General features: G+C 51.0%; 1 protein-coding gene across 2 annotated transcripts; it reads left to right on the top strand.

Annotated features, from left to right (window-relative positions):
• Window positions 1–1,969: 1,969 nt before the first annotated feature.
• On the top strand, window positions 1,970–20,994 carry LOC129857219 (complement C1r-A subcomponent-like). Of its 2 annotated transcripts, XM_055925256.1 has the most exons (13): window positions 1,970–2,151; window positions 2,615–2,828; window positions 2,916–3,099; window positions 14,991–15,131; window positions 15,249–15,454; window positions 18,078–18,225; window positions 18,415–18,533; window positions 18,879–18,957; window positions 19,087–19,221; window positions 19,307–19,381; window positions 19,479–19,684; window positions 19,932–20,149; window positions 20,518–20,994. In XM_055925256.1, the coding sequence occupies exons 1-13, from the start codon at window positions 2,126–2,128 to the stop codon at window positions 20,888–20,890; spliced, it is 2,124 nt and encodes a 707-aa protein (XP_055781231.1). In that variant the 5' UTR covers window positions 1,970–2,125; the 3' UTR covers window positions 20,891–20,994. The 2 variants fall into 2 exon arrangements, with proteins under 2 accessions (XP_055781231.1, XP_055781230.1); XM_055925255.1 differs by lacking the exons at window positions 1,970–2,151; window positions 2,615–2,828; window positions 2,916–3,099 and having other exon boundaries at window positions 9,776–15,131.
• Window positions 20,995–21,678: the final 684 nt, after the last annotated feature.

Here is a 21,678-nt window from a genome sequence, read left to right as displayed (position 1 = left end):
TTTTTGGCGCACATATTCAGTACTACACTTGCTGTATGGCATCACTAATCTGATTGTCCTTATCTCCAGCAAAGTCACAGTCTTTAGCTGCTTGTCTAAGACGAGTAACAAATTGCTGAACTGTCTCACCAGTTTTCTGTGTCAGTTGATAACATTCCTGTCTTGTGAACGCTGTGTTCACCTGTTTCACCCGTAGTCCGTTGGTTCTCCGGTGTCTGCGAGTGTGGAGAAAATGTCCTGCACATCTGTCCCAGCATGATGTAGAAACAAAGCTCTCCTCCGTTGTTTTGTAACCGCATCAACGTCACCGGGCAGTATTAATCCTTTACCATCCGCGCACAGCTCAACCACCTGGTCCAGCATGGACCTAGCGTAGCAGGCTCACTGTAGTAGTCAAACTTTGGCACAGTGTTTTCCATCTCGACGACACTAACTCACTTTACAGATTTAACTATCGTTTTCAGACGTTACCCTCGTCGCCATTGTTCAATCTTATACTTCCAACTCGTGCTAAGTTAAGATATTATACTGAGTTAAACCAACCAGACTCAGAGGTCAACTTCAACACGTCTTTACTCCATCACTGTCGCTGTAACCCCTCACATTCCTTTACTGACGTGGTGACGTCCTATCTCAGTATGTCACATCGATACACGACACTTACATCCTGATGATGTAGCAAGAGCATGATATACCGACCACCAACCACTGGTTTAGAGGTTCAATTCATTCAGCGGATGTTCATTTCATTCAGAATTCATCTCTCTCTCTCTCTCTCTCTCTCTCTCTCTCTAGGGATTGGTGTAGGAGTCGTGACGATCTCCAATAAGCTCCAATATGTCCAGCTTCCTCTGGAGGATCAGCAAACGTGCAGAGCTGTCGTTGCCCTGAACAACAGACTAATATGAGTTGTAGTGGCAATCAATGACATCTGTTCTCTCAACGTCTGTCTTTCCGTGTCATTGAACATGAAATCTCAATTTATTTTGCACACTTTCAAATGAATCTCACAATATATTAATAATATCTCATTTATGATGTCAACACACTGTAGTCTTAGAAAAGGAAAGCTGGACACATTTCTGAGGCTCCGATGCAACGAATGCACTAAATACCAACGTTTCCACAGCTAAGCTGCCTTCATCAGGGTCTCATCTATCTAACACACTGTAGGCTGTCATATCCCATAACTACACATGACCAGGGATGGAGTTTAAAAAAGGTAGATCATCTGAATGCCATAGTGGATAGTATTGAGTGTACAGTGTGTTCTTCATGAAAAGGTCAACAGGGTAGCAACACTACAGTACATCCCTGCATCATGTGACCTGAACTGACATACCCAGGCCAGCATCGAGTTTGTCCCTATGTGTAAACAAAACAAACTATTCAAACAGAATTTACGGGAAGAGCACTGAACACACAACACTTTCCTCCCATTCTCTCGCTCTCCTCCCTCCTCTTTTCTGCCCCTTCCTCCCCCTCTACCCCCCTTTCCCCTGCGCCCCATCCCCCCCCCAACCTCTGGTAGATATGCATTCTGTCTTTTATCGGTTAACATTTTCAACATTAACGTAAAAAATGTTTTGCCTTTTAAGAACTGGTCAATTGTAGTCTTTTAACTCCACCACCACCAATACTCTGTCTCTCTCTCTCTCTGTCTCTCGGTCTCTTTCACTCTCTCCCTCTCTGTCTCTCTCCCTCTCTGTCTCTCTCCCTCTCTGTCTCTCTCTCTCTCTGTCTCTCGGTCTCTTTCACTCTCTCCCTCTCTGTCTCTCTCTCTCTCTGTCTCTCGGTCTCTTTCCCTCTCTCCCTCTCTGTCTCTCTCTCTCTCTGTCTCTCGGTCTCTTTCACTCTCTCCCTCTCTGTCTCTCTCCCTCTCTGTCTCTCGGAATCTTTCACTCTCTCCCTCTCTCTCTTCCCCCCTTCTCATGCGTCTATTTCAGCCAAGTCAAACAGAGCAGGTTTTAACATGACTTTTAGACTCGTAGTCTAGCATAATACCTCACCACAGGTCTCTATTGGGACACACAGACTGCAGGGAATTCAAGTCTATGCATGTGAGCAATAGCCACACAACAGTAAAACAATAACAACAGAAATATTTGTAGCCAGGACCTTCAACATGGACTGGACCCCTCCGTTCATCTGGTGAGTTTGTTTGGTTACACTGTACTTGAACCCATTGGCTATAGCTAAGTGAACGTAAACAACAACTGTTTAAGTGAGTGTGTAAAGTCAGTTGTCATAATCAGACCAGCTGCCGTGAAGGTGTATGCCATTTATTCCATACTATTACATTGTGTCATGTGACTAGCACGTGTGAGAAAGAGTTCAAATGAAGTATAACCTGTTTGTTTATACTACGCAGCATCGCCAGTGGTTTTAACCTTTATTGAGCCTTCATCTTGAAGGATGACAAGAACATATGATTCCTACAGCATCATTAGGTTCTGTTTTCTTCTGCTTCCTGGTCACAGATCAGAAAACAGCTCTCTTTCTGATCAGTCATCATACAGACATTTTTCAAGGGCCTGTATTTACCTCGTTGTGACACACAAATCCTCCTATACCTCCCATCTCAGCCCTCTCTCCCTGTGTTGCTCTGCTCCAGGCTGCTGTGTGTGTCTGTGTGTGAGTGTTGGCGGTTGGCCCGGTCCCTGCCAGCCCTACATGGGGTGGTCCAGTCCCCCCAGTTCCCCCAGCCGTACCCTGCTGCCCTGTCACAACAGTGGGACCTCAGTGTACCTGAGGGCTACCAGCTCCAGCTCAGCTTCACTCATCTGGACATCGAGCCGTCAGCCGACTGCTACTACGACTCACTCACGGTCAGTGGACTTCAAAATAACACTTCAATACCTTATTATAAAATGTATTAGGGTGTATTAAATGTTTCTTTCACTCCGTCATTCCAGGTTTTATATGACAAGAAGGTCCTTGCAAAGTTCTGTGGCCAGGAAAATTCTGCTGATGGACATCACCCAGGCAACCAGCCACTCTTGTCTCCAGGCAACAGGCTCACCCTGGTCCTTCAGACAAACGACACGAACCCTGAGCCACACAAGCACTTCGGCTTCTCCGCCCATTATCAGGCCAAAGGTAGTGCAGCCCATACCAACCTGACTGGAGGATCAGATACCCTGCTCACAACGGCACTACGTACATAATCCAAGGCAACCGTACAACACTGTTAAACTAGAAACACCAGGCAAATCTCAGGGAAGGTGACATCACGGTGAAATGTTAAGCTACACCCTCTACCTCTTTCCTCCAAACTTCTCTACATCCCTTTACCTCTCTTCTCCATCCCTCTCTCCATCCCTCCACCTCTCTTCTCCATCCCTCTCTACATCCCTCCACCTCTCTTCTCCATCCCTCTCTCCATCCCTGCACCTCTCTTCTCTATCCCTCGCTCCTTCCCTCCACCTCTCCATCCCTTTCTCCAACCCTCCACCTCTCTTCTCCATCCCTCTCTCCATCCCTGCACCTCTCTTCTCCATCCCTCTCTACATCCCTCCACCTCTCTTCTCCATCCCTCTCTCCATCCCTGCACCTCTCTTCTCTATCCCTCGCTCCTTCCCTCCACCTCTCATCTCCATCCCTCTCTCCTTCCCTCCACCTCTCTTCTCCATCCCTCTCTCCAACCCTCCACCTCTCTTCTCCATCCTTCTCTACATCCCTCCACCTCTCTTCTCCATCCCTCTATCCATCCCTGAACCTCTCTTATCCATCCTTCTCTCCATCCCTGCACCTCTCTTCTCTATCCCTCGCTCCTTCCCTCCACCTCTCTTCTCCATCCCTCTCTACATCCCTCCACCTCTCTTCTCCATGCCTCTCTCCAACCCTCCATCTCTCTTCTCCATCCTTCTCTCCATCCCTCCACCTCTCTTCTCCATCCCTCTATCCATCCCTGAACCTCTCTTCTCCATTCTTCTCTCCATCCCTGCACCTCTCTTCTCTATCCCTCGCTCCATCCCTCCACCTCTCTTTTCCATCCCTCTCTACATCCCTCCACCTCTCTTCTCCATCCCTCTCTCCAATCCTCCACCTCTCTTCTCCATCCCTCTCTACATCCTTCCACCTCTCTTCTCCATCCCACTCTCCATGCATCCACCTCTCTTCTCCATCCCACTCTCCATCCCTTCACATCTCTTCTCCATCCCTCTCTCCATCACTCCACCTCTCTTCTCCATCCCTACACCTCTCTTCTCCATCCCTCTCTCCATCCCTCCACCTCTCGTCTCCATCCCTCTCTCCATCCCTCCACCTCTCTTCTCCATCCCTTCACCTCTCTTCTCCATTCCTCTCTCCATCCCTCCATCTCTCTTCTCCATTCCTCTCTCCATCCCTCCATCTCTCTTATCCATCTCTCTCTTCTCCATCCCTCTCTCCATCCCTCCATCCCTCTCTCCATCCCTCTCACCATCCCTCCACCTCTCTTCTCCATCCCTTCACCTCTCTTCTCCATTCCTCTCTCCATCCCTCCATCTCTCTTCTCCATCCCTCTTTCCATCCCTCCATCTCTCTTATCCATCTCTCTCTTCTCCATCCCTCTCTCCATCCCTCCATCCCTCTCTCCATCCCTCTCTCCATCCCTCCACCTCTCTTCTCCATCCCTCTCTTCATCCCTCCATCTCTCTTCTCCATCACTCTCTCCATCCCTCCATGTCTCTTCTCCATCCCTCTCTCCATCCCTCCATCTCTCTTCTCCATCCCTCTCTCCATCCCTCCATCTCTCTTCTCCATCCCTCTCTCCATCCCTCCATCTCTCTTCTCCATCCCTCCATCTCTCTCTTCTCCATCCCTCTCTCCATCCCTCCATCTCTCTTCTCCATTCCTCTCTCCATCCCTCCATCTCTCTTCTCCATCCCTCTCTCCATCCCTCCATCTCTCTTCTCCATCCCTCTCTCCAATCCTCCACCTCTCTTCTCCATCCCTCTCTACATACTTCCACCTCTCTTCTCCATCCCACTCTCCATCCTTTCACCTCTCTTCTCCATCCCTCTCTCCATCCCTCCACCTCTCTTCTCCATCCCTCTCTCCAATCCTCCACCTCTCTTCTCCATCCCTCTCTCCAATCCTCCACCTCTCTTCTCCATCCCTCTCTCCATCCCTCTCTCCATCCCTCCATCTCTCTTCTCCATCCCTCTCTCCACCTCTCTTCTCCATCCCTCCATCCCACTCTCCATCCCTCTCTACATCCCTCTACCTCTCTTCTCTATCCCTCGCTCCTTCCCTCCACCTCTCTTCTCCATCCCTCTCCCTCTCCCTCCACCTCTGTTCTCCATCCCTCTCTACATCCCTCCACCTCTCTTCTCCATCCCTCTCTCCAATCCTCCACCTCTCTTCTCCATCCCTCTCTACATCCTTCCACCTCTCTTCTCCATCCCTCTCTCCATCCCTCCACCTCTCTTCTCCATCCCTCTCTCCAATCCTCCACCTCTCTTCTCCATCCCTCTCTACATCCTTCCACCTCTCTTCTCCATCCCACTCTCCATCCCTTCACCTCTCTTCTCCATCCCTCTCTCCATCCCTCCACCTCTCTTCTCCATCCCTCTCTCCAATCCTCCACCTCTCTTCTCCATCCCTCTCTACATCCTTCCACCTCTCTTCTCCATCCCTCTCTCCATCCCTCCACCTCTCTTCTCCATCCCTCTCTCCAATCCCACATCTCTCTTCTCCATCCCTCTCTCCATCCCTCTCTCCATCCCTCCATCTCTCTTCTCCATCCCTCTCTCCACCTCTCTTCTCCATCCCTCCATCCCACTCTCCATCCCTCTCTACATCCCTCTACCTCTCTTCTCTATCCCTCGCTCCTTCCCTCCACCTCTCTTCTCCATCCCTCTCCCTATCCCTCCACCTCTCTTCTCCATCCCTCTCTACATCCCTCCACCTCTCTTCTCCATCCCTCTCTCCAATCCTCCACCTCTCTTCTCCATCCCTCTCTACATCCTTCCACCTCTCTTCTCCATCCCTCTCTCCATCCCTCCACCTCTCTTCTCCATCCCTCTCTCCAATCCTCCACCTCTCTTCTCCATCCCTCTCTCCATCCTTCCACCTCTCTTCTCCATCCCTCTCTCCATCCCTCCACCTCTCTTCTCCATCCCTCTCTCCAATCCTCCACCTCTCTTCTCCATCCCTCTCTACATCCTTCCACCTCTCTTCTCCATCCCTCTCTCCATCCCTCCACCTCTCTTCTCCATCCCTCTCTCCAATCCTCCACCTCTCTTCTCCATCCCTCTCTACATCCTTCCACCTCTCTTCTCCATCCCACTCTCCATCCCTTCACCTCTCTTCTCCATCCCTCTCTCCATCCCTCCACCTCTCTTCTCCATCCCTCTCTCCAATCCTCCACCTCTCTTCTCCATCCCTCTCTCCAATCCCCCACCTCTCTTCTCCATCCCTCTCTACATCCTTCCATGTCTCTTCTCCATCCCTCTCTCCATCCCTCCACCTCTCTTCTCCATCCCTCTCTCCATCCCTCCATCTCTCTTCTCCGTCCCTCTTTCCATCCCTCCCTCTCTCTTATCCATCTCTCTCTTCTCCGTCCCTATCTCCATCCCTCCATCCCTCCATCCCTCTTTCCATCACTCCATCTCTCTTCTCCATCCCTCTCGCCATCCCTCCATCTTTCTTCTCCATCCGTCTCTCCATCCCTCCATCCCTCTCTCCATCCCTCCATCTCTCTTCTCCATCCCTCCACCTCTCTTCTCCATCCCTCTCTCCATCCCTCCATCTCTCTTCTCCGTCCTTCCATCTCTCTTCTCCATCCCTCCACCTCTCTTCTCCATCCCTCTCTCCATCCCTCCACCTATTTTCTCCATCCCTCTCTCCATCCTTCCACCTCTCTTCTCCATCCCTCTCTCCATCCCTCCACCTCTCTTCTCCATCCCTCTCTCCATCCCTCCACCTCTCTTCTCCATCACTTCACCTCTCTTCTCCATCCCTCTCTCCATCCCTCCATCTCTCTTCTCCATCCCTCTTTCCATCCCTCCATCTCTCTTATCCATCTCTCTCTTCTCCATCCCTCTCTCCATCCCTATCTCCATCCCTCCATCTCTCTTCTCCATCCCTCTCTCCATCCGTCTCTCCATCCCTCCATCTCTTTTCTCGATCCCTCTCGCCATTCCTCCACCTTTCTTCTCCATCCCTCTCTCCATCCGTCTCTCCATCCCTCTCTACATCCCTCTCCTCATCCCTCCACCTCTCTTCTCCATCCCTCCACCTCACTTCTCCATCCTCTCTCCATCCCTCCATCTCTCTTCTCCATCCCTCTCTCCATCCCTCCATGTCTCTACTCCATCCCTCTCTCCATCCCTCCACCTCTCTTCTCCATCCCTCTCTCCATCCCTCCATCTCTCTTCTCCATCCCTCCATCTCGCTCTTCTCCATCCCTCTTTCCATCCATCCATCTCTCTTATCCATCTCTCTCTTCTCCATCCCTCTCTCCATCCCTCCATCCATCCCTCCATCTCTCTTCTCCATCCCTCTCGCCATCCCTCCATCTTTCTTCTCCATCCGTCTCTCCATCCCTCCATCCCTCTCTCCACCTCTCTTCTCCATCCCTCTCTCCATCCCTCCATCTCTCTTCTCCACCTCTCTTCTCCATCCCTCTCTCCATCCCTCCACCTCTTTTCTCCATCCTTCTCTAAATCCCTTCACCTCTCTTCTCCATCCCTCTCTACATCCCTCCACCTCTCTTCTCCATCCCTCTCTCCAATCCTCCACCTCTCTTCTCCATCCCTCTCTCCATCCTTCCACCTCTCTTCTCCATCCCACTCTCCATCCCTTCACCTCTCTTCTCCATCCCTCTCTCCATCCCTCCACCTCTCTTCTCCATCCCTCTCTCCAATCCTCCACCTCTTTCTCCATCCCTCTCTACATCCTTCCACCTCTCTTCTCCATCCCTCTCTCCATCCCTCCACCTCTCTTCTCCATCCCTCTCTCCAATCCTCCACCTCACTTCTCCATCCCTCTCTCCAATCCCCCACCTCTCTTCTCCATCCCTCTCTACATCCTTCCATGTCTCTTCTCCATCCCTCTCTCCATCCCTCCACCTCTCTTCTCCATCCCTCTCTCCATCCCTCCATCTCTCTTCTCCGTCCCTCTTTCCATCCCTCCCTCTCTCTTATCCATCTCTCTCTTCTCCATCCCTCCATCCCTCCATCCCTCTTTCCATCACTCCATCTCTCTTCTCCATCCCTCTCGCCATCCCTCCATCTTTCTTCTCCATCCGTCTCTCCATCCCTCCATCCATCCCTCCATCTCTCTTCTCCATCCCTCTCTCCATCCCTCCATCTCTCTTCTCCATCCCTCCACCTCTCTTCTCCATCCCTCTCTCCATCCCTCCATCTCTCTTCTCCATCCTTCCATCTCTCTTCTCCATCCCTCCACCTCTCTTCTCCATCCCTCTCTCCATCCCTCCACCTATTTTCTCCATCCCTCTCTCCATCCTTCCACCTCTCTTCTCCATCCCTCTCTCCATCCCTCCACCTCTCTTCTCCATCCCTCTCTCCATCCCTCCACCTCTCTTCTCCATCACTTCACCTCTCTTCTCCATCCCTCTCTCCATCCCTCCATCTCTCTTCTCCATCCCTCTTTCCATCCCTCCATCTCTCTTATCCATCTCTCTCTTCTCCATCCCTCTCTCCATCCCTATCTCCATCCCTCCATCTCTCTTCTCCATCCCTCTCTCCATCCGTCTCTCCATCCCTCCATCTCTTTTCTCGATCCCTCTCGCCATTCCTCCACCTTTCTTCTCCATCCCTCTCTCCATCCGTCTCTCCATCCCTCTCTACATCCCTCTCCTCATCCCTCCACCTCTCTTCTCCATCCCTCCACCTCACTTCTCCATCCTCTCTCCATCCCTCCATCTCTCTTCTCCATCCCTCTCTCCATCCCTCCATGTCTCTACTCCATCCCTCTCTCCATCCCTCCACCTCTCTTCTCCATCCCTCTCTCCATCCCTCCATCTCTCTTCTCCATCCCTCCATCTCGCTCTTCTCCATCCCTCTTTCCATCCCTAAATCTCTCTTATCCATCTCTCTCTTCTCCATCCCTCTCTCCATCCCTCCATCCATCCCTCCATCTCTCTTCTCCATCCCTCTCGCCATCCCTCCATCTTTCTTCTCCATCCGTCTCTCCATCCCTCCATCACTCTCTCCACCTCTCTTCTCCATCCCTCTCTCCATCCCTCCATCTCTCTTCTCCATCCCTCTCTCCACCTCTCTTCTCCATCCCTCCATCCCTCTCTCCATCTCTCTTCTCCACCTCTCTTCTCCATCCCTCTCTCCATCCCTCCACCTCTTTTCTCCATCCTTCTCTACATCCCTTCACCTCTCTTCTCCATCCCTTTCTCCAACCCTCCACCTCTCTACTCCATCCCTCTCTCCTTCCCTCCACCTCTCCTCTCCATCCCTCTCTCCTTCCCTCCACCTCTCTTCTCCATCCCTCTCTCCAACCCTCCACCTCTCTTCTCCATCCTTCTCTACATCCCTCCAACTCTCTTCTCCATCCCTCTATCCATCCCTGAACCTCTCTTATCCATCCTTCTCTCCATCCCTGCACCTCTCTTCTCTATCCCTCGCTCCTTCCCTCCACCTCTCTTCTCCATCCCTCTCTCCATCCCTCCATCTCTCTTCTCCATCCCTCCATCTCTCTCTTCTCCATCCATCTTTCCATCCCTCCATCTCTCTTATCCATCTCTCTCTTCTCCATCCCTCTCTCCATCATTTACATTTACATTTACATTTAAGTCATTTAGCAGACGCTCTTATCCAGAGCGACTTACAAGTACATACATTCATACTTTTTTGTACTGGCCCCCCGTGGGAATCGAACCCACAACCCTGGCGTTGCAAGTGCCATGCTCTACCAACTGAGCCACACGGGATCCCTCTTTCCACCCCTCCATCTCTCTTATCCATCTCTCTCTTCTCCATCCCTCTCTCCATCCCTCCATCTCTCTTCTCCATCCCTCTCTCCATCCCTCCATCTCTCTTCTCCATCCCTCCATCTCTCTCTTCTCCATCCCTCTTTCTATCCCTCCATCTCTCTTATCCATCTCTCTCTTCTCCATCCCTCTCTCCATCCCTCCATCCCTCTCTCCATCCCTCCATCTCTCTTCTCCATCCCTCTCTCCATCCCTCCATCTCTCTTCTCCATCCCTCTCTACATCCCTCCACCTCTCTTCTCCATCCCTCTCTACATCCCTCCACCTCTCTTCTCCATCCCTCTCTCCATCCCTCCACCTCTCTTCTCCATCCCTCTCTCCATCCCTCCACCTCTCTTCTCCATCCCTCTCTCCAATCCTCCACCTCTCTTCTCCATCCCTCTCTACATCCTTCCACCTCTCTTCTCCATCCCACTCTCCATCCCTTCACCTCTCTTCTCCATCCCTCTCTCCATCCATCCACCTCTCTTCTCCATCCCTCTCTCCAATCCTCCACCTCTCTTCTCCATCCCTCTCTACATCCTTCCACCTCTCTTCTCCATCCCTCTCTCCATCCCTCCACCTCTCTTCTCCATCCCTCTCTCCAATCCTCCACCTCTCTTCTCCATCCCTCTCTCCATCCCTCTCTCCATCCCTCCATCTCTCTTCTCCATCCCTCTCTCCACCTCTCTTCTCCATCCCTCCATCCCTCTCTCCATCCCTCCATCCCTCTCTCCATCCCTCCATCTCTCTGCTCCATCCCTCGCTCCATCCCTCCATCTCTCTTCTCCATCCCTCTCTACATCCTTCCACCTCTCTTCTCCATCGCTCTCTACATCCCTCCACCTCTCTTCTCCATCCCTCTCTCCAATCCTCCACCTCTCTTCTCCATCCCTCTCTACATCCTTCCACCTCTCTTCTCCATCCCTCTCTCCATCCCTCCACCTCTCTTCTCCATCCCTCTCTCCAATCCTCCACCTCTCTTCTCCATCCCTCTCTACATCCTTCCACCTCTCTTCTCCATCCCACTCTCCATCCCTTCACCTCTCTTCTCCATCCCTCTCTCCATCCCTCCACCTCTCTTCTCCATCCCTCTCTCCAATCCTCCACCTCTCTTCTCCATCCCTCTCTCCATCCCTCTCTCCATCCCTCCATCTCTCTTCTCCATCCCTCTCTCCACCTCTCTTCTCCATCCCTCCATCACTCTCTCCATCCCTCCACCTCTCTTGTCCATCCCTCTCTACATCCCTCTACCTCTCTTCTCTATCCCTCGCTCCTTCCCTCCACCTCTCTTCTCCATCCCTCTCCCTATCCCTCCACCTCTCTTCTCCATCCCTCTCTACATCCCTCCACCTCTCTTCTCCATCCCTCTCTCCAATCCTCCACCTCTCTTCTCCATCCCTCTCTACATCCTTCCACCTCTCTTCTCCATCCCTCTATCCATCCTTCCACCTCTCTTCTCCATCCCTCTCTCCAATCCTCCACCTCTCTTCTCCATCCCTCTCTCCATCCTTCCACCTCTCTTCTCCATCCCACTCTCCATCCCTTCACCTCTCTTCTCCATCCCTCTCTCCATCCCTCCACCTCTCTTCTCCATCCCTCTCTCCAATCCTCCACCTCTCTTCTCCATCCCTCTCTACATCCTTCCACCTCTCTTCGCCATCCCTCTCTCCATCCCTCCACCTCTCTTCTCCATCCCTCTCTCCAATCCCCCACCTCTCTTCTCCATCCCTCTCTACATCCTTCCACCTCTCTTCTCCATCCCTCTCTCCATCCCTCCATGTCTCTTCTCCATCCCTCTCTCCATCCCTCCACCTCTCTTCTCCATCCCTCTCTCCATCCCTCCATCTCTCTTCTCCGTCCCTCTTTCCATCCCTCCCTCTCTCTTATCCATCTCTCTCTTCTCCATCCCTCTCTCCATCCCTCCATCCCTCCATCCCTCTTTCCATCACTCCATCTCTCTTCTCCATCCCTCTCGCCATCCCTCCATCTTTCTTCTCCATCCGTCTCTCCATCCCTCCATCCCTCTCTCCATCCCTCCATCTCTCTTCTCCATCCCTCTCTCCATCCCTCCATCTCTCTTCTCCATCCATCCACCTCTCTTCTCCACCTCTCTTCTCCATCCCTCCATCTCTCTTCTCCATCCCTCCATCTCTCTTCTCCATCCCTCCACCTCTCTTCTCCACCCCTCTCTCCATCCCTCCACCTATTTTCTCCATCCCTCTCTCCATCCTTCCACCTCTCTTCTCCATCCCTCTCTCCATCCCTCCACCTCTCTTCTCCATCCCTCTCTCCATCCCTCCACCTCTCTTCTCCATCCCTTCACCGCTCTTCTCCATCCCTCTCTCCATCCCTCCATCTCTCTTCTCCATCCCTCTTTCCATCCCTCCATCTCTCTTATCCATCTCTCTCTTCTCCATCCCTATCTCCATCCCTCCATCTCTCTTCTCCATCCCTCTCTCCATCCGTCTCTCCATCCCTCCATCTCTTTTCTCGATCCCTCTCGCCATTCCTCCACCTTTCTTCTCCATCCCTCTCTCCATCCGTCTCTCCATCCCTCTCTCCATCCCTCTCCTCATCCCTCCACCTCTCTTCTCCATCCCTCCACCTCACTTCTCCATCCTCTCTCCATCCCTCCATCTCTCTTCTCCATCCCTCTCTCCATCCCTCCATGTCTCTACTCCATCCCTCTCTCCATCCCTCCACCTCTCTTCTCCATCCCTCTCTCCATCCCTCCATCTCTCTTCTCCATCCCTCCATCTCGCTCTTCTCCATCCCTCTTTCCATCCCTCCATCTCTCTTATCCATCTCTCTCTTCTCCATCCCTCTCTCCATCCCTCCATCCATCCCTCCATCTCTCTTCTCCATCCCTCTCGCCATCCCTCCATCTTTCTTCTCCATCCGTCTCTCCATCCCTCCATCCCTCTCTCCACCTCTCTTCTCCATCCCTCTCTCCATCCCTCCATCTCTCTTCTCCATCACTCTCTCCACCTCTCTTCTCCATCCCTCCATCCCTCTCTCCATCCCTCCATCTCTCTTCTCCATCCCTCCACCTACCTCTCTTCTCCATCCCTCTCTCCATCCCTCCACTTTTCTTCTCCACCTCTCTTCTCCATCCCTCTCTCCATCCCTCCATCTCTCTTCTCCATCCCTCCACCTCTCTTCTCCATCCCTCTCTCCATCCCTCCACCTCTCTTCTCCATCCCTCTCTCCATCCCTCCATCTATCTTCTCCATCCCTCCACCTCTCTTCTCCATCCCTCTCTCCATCCCTCTCTCCATCCCTCCATCTCTCTTCTCCACCTCTCTTCTCCATCCCTCTCTCCATCCCTCCACCTCTCTTCTCCATCCCTCTCTCCATCCCTCCATCTCTCTTCTCCATCTCTCTTCTCCATCCCTCCATCTCTCTTCTCCATCCCTCTCTCCATCACTCCATCTCTCTTCTCCATCCCTCCATCTCTCTTCTCCATCCCTCTTCTCCATCCCTCCACCTCTGTTTTCCATCCCTCTCTCCATCTCTCTTCTCCATCCCTCTCTCCATCCCTCCACCTCTCTTCTCCATCCCTCTCCCCATCCATCCATCTCTCTTCTCCATCCCTCTCGCCATCCCTCCATCTTTCTTCTCCATCCGTCTCTCCATCCCTCCATCCCTCTCTCCACCTCTCTTCTCCATCCCTCTCTCCATCCCTCCATCTCTCTTCTCCATCACTCTCTCCACCTCTCTTCTCCATCCCTCTCTCCATCCCTCCATCTCTCTTCTCCATCCCTCCACCTACCTCTCTTCTCCATCCCTCCACTTTTCTTCTCCACCTCTCTTCTCCATCCCTCTCTCCATCCCTCCATCTCTCTTCTCCATCCCTCCACCTCTCTTCTCCATCCCTCTCTCCATCCCTCCACCTCTCTTCTCCATCCCTCTCTCCATCCCTCCATCTATCTTCTCCATCCCTCCACCTCTCTTCTCCATCCCTCTCTCCATCCCTCTCTCCATCCCTCCATCTCTCTTCTCCACCTCTCTTCTCCATCCCTCTCTCCATCCCTCCACCTCTCTTCTCCATCCCTCTCTCCATCCCTCCATCTCTCTTCTCCATCTCTCTTCTCCATCCCTCCATCTCTCTTCTCCATCCCTCTCTCCATCACTCCATCTCTCTTCTCCATCCCTCCATCTCTCTTCTCCATCCCTCTTCTCCATCCCTCCACCTCTGTTTTCCATCCCTCTCTCCATCTCTCTTCTCCATCCCTCTCTCCATCCCTCCACCTCTCTTCTCCATCCCTCTCCCCATCCATCCATCTCTCTTCTCCATCCCTCTCTCCATCCCTCCACCTCTCTTCTCCATCCCTCTCTCCATCTCTCTTCTCCATCCCTCCATCTCTCTTCTCCATCCCTCTCTCCATCTCTTTTCTCCATCCCTCTCTCCATCCCTCCATCTCTCTTCTCCATCCCTCCACCTCTCTTCTCCATCCCTCTCTCCATCCCTCTCTCCATCCCTCTCTCCATCCCTCCATCTCTCTTCTCCACCTCTCTTCTCCATCCCTCTCTCCATCCCTCCACCTCTCTTCTCCATCCCTCTCTCCATCCTTCCATCTCTCTTCTCCATCCCTCCATCTCTCTTCTCCATCCCTCTCTCCATCACTCCATCTCTCTTCTCCATCCCTCCGTCTCTCTTCTCCATCCCTCTTCTCCATCCCTCCACCTCTGTTTTCCATCCCTCTCTCCATCTCTCTTCTCCATCCCTCTCTCCATCCCTCCACCTCTCTTCTCCATCCCTCTCCCCATCCATCCATCTCTCTTCTCCATCCCTCTCTCCATCCCTCCACCTCTCTTCTCCATCCCTCTCTCCATCTCTCTTCTCCATCCCTCCATCTCTCTTCTCCATCCCTCTCTCCATCTCTTTTCTCCATCCCTCTCTCCATCCCTCCACCTCTCTTCTCCATCCCTCTCTCCATCCCTCCATCTCTTTTCTCCATCCCTCTCTCCATTCCTCCACCTCTCTTCTCCATCCCTCCATCTCTCTTCTCCATCCATCTCTCTTCTCCACCTCTCTTCTCCATCCCTCTCCCAGACATAGATGAGTGTTCAGCTCCAGACCCTGAGGATGGTTCTGGTCCACTCTGCTCCCAGCTCTGCCACAACACCCTGGGCTCCTACATGTGCTCCTGTCGCCATGGCTACGAGCTCCGCCCTGACCAGCACACCTGTGTCTGTGAGTACACCTACTCTCTATTTATCTATCTGTGTGTGTGCGTGTGCGTGTGTGTGTGTGTGTGTGTGTGTACTGTAGTTCTATTCATCTTGTGGACATCTCTCTCTCCCTGGCCAGTGTCCTGTGGTAGGGGTATATTTGATGAACCAGGGGGGACTCTGTCCAGCCCAGGGTACCCTGACCCATCACCCCACGGCCTGGCCTGTCAGTACGTCATCTCTGTGGAGCCTGGGTTCATCGTCAACCTCAACTTCACTGACAGCTTCCACATAGAGCACATAGGCACCCAGAATGGACCCAGCTGCCTCTACCACTGGTTACAGGTAACACTGTACACTGCCCTGACCACTGGTTACAGGTAACACTGTACAATGCCCTGACCACTGGCTACAGGTAACACTGTACAATGCCCTGACCACTGGTTACAGGTCACACTGTACACTGCCCTGACCACTGGCTACAGGTCACACTGTACAATGCCCTGACCACTGGTTACAGGTAACACTGTACACTGCCCTGACCACTGGCTACAGGTAACACTGTACACTGCCCTGGCCACTGGCTACAGGTAACACTCTACACTGCCCTGACCACTAGCTACAGGTAACACTGTATAATGCCCTGACCACTGGCAACAGGTAACACTCTACACTGCCCTGGCCACTGGCTACAGGTCACACTGTACACTGCCCTGACCACTGGCAACAGGTAATACTCTACACTGCCCTGGCCACTGGCTACAGGTCACACTGTACAATGCCCTGACCACTGGTTACAGGTAACACTGTACACTGCCCTGACCACTGGCTACAGGTAACACTGTACACTGCCCTGGCCACTGGCTACAGGTAACACTCTACACTGCCCTGACCACTAGCTACAGGTAACACTGTATAATGCCCTGACCACTGGCAACAGGTAACACTCTACACTGCCCTGGCCACTGGCTACAGGTCACACTGTACACTGCCCTGACCACTGGCAACAGGTAATACTCTACACTGCCCTGGCCACTGGCTACAGGTAACACTCTACACTGCCCTGGCCACTGGCTACAGGTAACACTGTACACTGCCCTGACCACTGGCTACAGGTAACACTGTATAATGCCCTGACCACTGGCTACAGGTAACACTGTACACTGCCCTGACCACTGGTTACAGGTAACACTGTATAATGCCCTGACCACTGGCTACAGGTAACACTGTACAATGCCCTGACCACTGGCTACAGGTAACACTGTATAATGCCCTGACCACTGGTTACAGGTAACACTGTATAATGCCCTGACCACTGGCTACAGGTCACACTGTACACTGCCCTGACCACTGGTTACAGGTAACACTGTATAATGCCCTGACCACTGGCTACGGGTAGCACTGTATAATGCCCTGACCACTGGCTACAGGTAACACTGTATAATGCCCTGACCACTGGCTACAGGTAACACTGTACACTGCCCTGGCCACTGGCTACAGGTAACACTCTACACTGCCCTGACCACTAGCTACAGGTAACACTGTATAATGCCCTGACCACTGGCAACAGGTAACACTCTACACTGCCCTGGCCACTGGCTACAGGTCACACTGTACACTGCCCTGACCACTGGCAACAGGTAATACTCTACACTGCCCTGGCCACTGGCTACAGGTAACACTCTACACTGCCCTGGCCACTGGCTACAGGTAACACTGTACACTGCCCTGACCACTGGCTACATGTAACACTGTACACTGCCCTGACCACTGGCTACAGGTAACACTGTATAATGCCCTGACCACTGGTTACAGGTAACACTGTATAATGCCCTGACCACTGGCTACAAGTCACACTGTACACTGCCCTGACCACTGGTTACAGGTAACACTGTATAATGCCCTGACCACTGGCTACAGGTAGCACTGTATAATGCCCTGACCACTGGCTACAGGTAACACTGTATAATGCCCTGACCACTGGCTACAGGTAACACTGTATAATGCCCTGACCACTGGTTACAGGTAACACTGTATAATGCCCTGACCACTGGCTACAGGTCACACTGTACACTGCCCTGACCACTGGTTACAGGTAACACTGTATAATGCCCTGACCACTGGCTACGGGTAGCACTGTATAATGCCCTGACCACTGGCTACAGGTAACACTGTATAATGCCCTGACCACTGGCTACAGGTAACACTGTACAATGCCCTGACCACTGGCTACAGGTAACACTGTACAATGCCCTGACCACTGGTTACAGGTAACACTATATAATGCCCTGACCACTGGCTACAGGTAACACTATATAATGCCCTGACCACTGGCTACAGGTAACACTGTATAATGCCCTGACCACTGGCTACAGGTAACACTGTACAATGCCCTGACCACTGGCTACAGGTAACACTGTATAATGCCCTGACCACTGGTTACAGGTAACACTGTATAATGCCCTGACCACTGGCTACAGGTAACACTGTATAATGCCCTGACCACTGGCTACAGGTAACACTGTACAATGCCCTGACCACTGGCTACAGGTAACACTGTATAATGCCCTGACCACTGGCTACAGGTAACACTGTACACTGCCCTGACCACTGGCTACAGGTAACACTGTATAATGCCCTGACCACTGGCTACAGGTAACACTATTCAATGCCCTGACCACTGGCTACAGGTAACACTGTATAATGCCCTGACCACTGGCTACAGGTAACACTGTGTAATGCCCTGACCACTGGCTACAGGTAACACTGTATAATTCCCTGACCACTAGTTACATGTGTTAAATGTCCTCACCACTGAACAGCGTACATGAATGAAGTATTGAATGTGTGTGCTCATGCATATGTGTGTGTGTGTGTGTTCATGTGTGTGTTCATGCATGTGTGTGTGTTCAGGACAGCATGCTTTGTGTTTGTTTACAGTATTTGATCTCTCCTCTGTCTCGCCCAGGTGTCCATCCCCGACAAGGAACCCCAGAAGCTGTGTGGAGTGAAGAGTCCTGGACTAATGGCCACTAACTCTTACACTGTCCAGCTAGACTACCACACTGACTGGGCTGGTCTGAGCCAGGGCTGGAGCCTGCACTACACTACTCAGAGTGAGAGAGAGAGGGGGAAATGCATAGAGAGGGAGAACAGAGGTAGAGGGAAATAATGAAAGCGGAGAGGGAGAAAGACAGAGCAAGGGAGAGTATGAAGGGAAGTAAAGCAGAGAATACAGGTCAAAGTTGAAGCCTAACTAAAAAAGCCCTGGTCTGAAATCCTGATATGTGTGTTGTTGTTCATAGGGGTGCAGTGTGCTTCACCCAGTTCTATCACCAATGGAAGAGTCACCCCAAACTTTCCCCAGTACTATTACAGAGACTACATCCAAGTCAGCTGTGACCCTGGCTACAAACTAATGATGGTGAGATTAAACAATCCCTTTTTACCCTGCCTCTTATCATTCCCTCCTACCTCATACTTCCTTCTTTCTCTTGTTTATATTCACAGTCTTTCATTTTCTACAAGGGCTCTTTTCCTGGAAATAGCCCCTGTGAAGAGCAACTAAACTATCAGTGTATCGCTTCTCTCTCTCTCTCTCTCTCTCTCTCTCTCTCTCTCTCTCTCTCTCTCTCTCTCTCTCTCTCTCTCTGTGTGTGTCTCTCCCTCTCTCTCTCGCTCTCTCTCTCGCTCTCGCTCTCGCTCTCGCTCTCTCTCTCTCTCTCCCTCTGTCTCTCTCTCTCTCTCTCTCTGTCGCTCTCTCTCTCAGGATGGCAGAGAGATCAAGAGCTATGCCTCCATGTGTCAAAAGAATGGACAGTGGCACCTTTCCCTCCCTGAGTGCCACAGTGAGTCACAACCATAGAAATGGATTCTATTTCTATGATCACAACCTAATACATTCCCATGAGTCAAGTTCCATATTAAACACAGATGTATTTTTGGTTTCTCTGTCTCTCTCTCGCTCTCCTGTGCAGTAATTGACTGTGGGGAACCTGAAGCATTGTTAAATGGAGGGGTAAGGTTCATATCTGGCTCTCAGAACCAGCACCTCTCTGTCATTCAGTACCACTGCAATGAACCTTTCTACTCACTCCTTGGAGGAGCAACTGGTGAGATGTTTATCTATCCTTCATCAGTCACACACATTTGCTCACTAAACAATAATATATTTTTATTTAATTTGACATCCTTCAGTGAGCTACACTTGTGCAGCAGATAGAACATGGAGAGACAACCTTGACACCCCTGTCATTCCCTCATGTATCCCAGGTAACTCCTTAAGTACCATTTTCTTTATCATATCCCTCAAATACCATCCTGTATCTATTTGTGTGACCCTCGTCACTACTTTACCCCCCACCCCCAGTCTGTGGTCAGCCCACAGTGTCCTTCTCAGGCTTTCAGAGGATCATGGGGGGAGACAAAGCCCCAGACAAAACCATCCCCTGGCAGGTGATGCTCAGTGTGGACGGAGGCAGAGCAGGGGCCATGGTGATCGGGGACCGCTGGATCATGACTACAGCTCATAACCTTGTGCATCAGGGCAAACTTGTGCTAAAGGAGAAACTTCTGGTAGGTAGATTGTGACACACCCATCAATTCATTGGACACTGGAGAACAAAAGTATTTCCTGCTTATGTTTTAAAGGTATAGACCACTTAAATATCTGGAGTAACAACAGGCAAAGAGAAGTCTTCAGTACTTTGGTAAAGCCACCACAGGCTAACGTTCAAATTACGTCTGCAGAAGTCCTTCAGTGATGTCAGATTTGAAGAAGTTGAAGATCTATTCTGAAGTTGAATTATGTTTTGTTTTCAAGGTTTTTGTGGGAGACAATGATGCAGAAAAACTAGCAAAGCTCACTCCTCTTGGTGTCGCCTCTCTCCACCCCCACCCTGAATACAAAAACCCAGACAAAGCAAGCTACAATCATGACATCGCCCTGATAAAACTCCAACAACCACTCACATTCCACGCTGCCATCATGCCATTGTGTCTGCCACCAGAGAACGCTGCATACAAAAGTGGCCAGATTGGGTGAGAGCCAGACTTATCCAGTTCTTTATTAAAATTGAGAAAGCTGAAAATCAATATCAACATTTATATTATTAAAGACATCAATAAGAACACAAAGAGGAAGTGCATTTTGAAGGGATAGATAGACCCACATTTCATAATGTGTTCATTATTATCATGAAGTAGTCAATGCGCCAGGAGTGCAACCTACAATTTTCATGACTTCTTTTTGGCATCGTTGAATTAACTTGTAAAATCTAAAGTAGCCTAACTGCACAACGAGTCCTTAGCAGTCCACAGTTCAATGCTCTTTGGTCAGCTAATGAATGTAAGGCAATAGTTTTCTGAGTAACTCCTTGACCTCTTTCCTGACCTCTATCCCTTATCAGTATGGTGTCAGGCTTTGGCATCAAAGAAGATGATATCATTGCCAACGATCTCAGGTACATACTTCTACCAGTAGTGGATGGGGATGCGTGCCAAGACTCTGTCAACAAAGCAAAAGCAGCAATGCCAACAGAGACGATCCCTGTTCTGACAGACAACATGTTCTGTGCCGGAGTACCTGAGGGGGGCAAGGACTCCTGTATGGGGGATGCTGGAGGGGCGTACGTCTTGAGGGATGGTAGTACTAAACGGTTTTGGGCTGCAGGTATTGTCAGTTGGGGTGTGGGTTGTGGGCAGACTGGTAGATATGGAGTGTACACCCGTGTGGCTAAATACATTAGCTGGATTAACAAAACCATGGAGGACAATAAGTAAAATATATAGGCGAAGGTAACGAGGGAAAGAGAACAGAAATACAAAAGTATTTTCAATTCAAGTCATGATTTATGAATCCAAATAAAGCCCAAACGTTTCATTTCTGCTTTTCTCATGTGCATTTGTGTGAGTGTATGTGTATGCGTGCCTGTATGTGTGTTTGTGTGTGAGAAGAAAGGTAGAACGAAAGAAAAGAGCTTCGACTTGGGTTGACTATTTTGTGCTTATGTGTAACGATCTTCTTCGTCTGATGAACAGGAAGGATCGGACCAAAACGCAGCGTGGTAAGTGTTCATGCTTTATTGAAAAAACTGAACACTAAATAACAAAGTGAATAAACGAAAATCGAAACAGTCCTGTAAGGTGCTACAACACAAAACAACTACCCACAAAACCAACATGGAAAATGGCAACCTAAATAGGCTCCCCAATCAGAGACAACGAGAAACAGCTGTCTCTGATTGGGAACCAATTCAGGCCACCATAAACCTACAATCCCCTAGACCATACCAAATCCCCATAGATAGACAAAACCCCTAGACAAATACAAAAACTAAACAAACCACCCTTGTCACACCCTGACCAAACCAAAAAATAAAGAAAACAAACAGGGCACACTGAGTTCTTGAGGCGCACTATAGAACTGGTGCGTGGTACCGGGACTGGTGGTACCGGGCTGAGGGCACGCACCTCAGGGCGAGTGCGGGGAGAATGATCAGTGCGTACAGGGCTCTGGAGACGCACAGGAGGCTTGATGCGTGGTGCCGGAACTGGAGGCACTGGGCTGG

This window comes from Salvelinus fontinalis, chromosome 6, assembly GCF_029448725.1.
Source record: "Salvelinus fontinalis isolate EN_2023a chromosome 6, ASM2944872v1, whole genome shotgun sequence".
NCBI classification, from domain to species: Eukaryota; Metazoa; Chordata; class Actinopteri; order Salmoniformes; family Salmonidae; genus Salvelinus; species Salvelinus fontinalis.
The sequence above is the reverse complement of the archived record's forward strand: the minus strand, read 5'-3'. Positions and strand labels throughout refer to the sequence as shown.

Excerpts from the sequence above, each read along its gene's own strand:
- LOC129857219 (XM_055925255.1), top strand. The coding sequence starts at position 9,866 with ATGCTCTACCAACTGAGCCACACGGGATCCCTCTTTCCACCCCTCCAT. Across the intron at positions 18,226-18,414 it reads CCTGCACTACACTACTCAGA|GGGTGCAGTGTGCTTCACCC; the intron begins GTGAGAGAGAGA and ends TGTTGTTCATAG. Across the intron at positions 18,958-19,086 it reads TTCCCTCCCTGAGTGCCACA|TAATTGACTGTGGGGAACCT; the intron begins GTGAGTCACAAC and ends TCTCCTGTGCAG.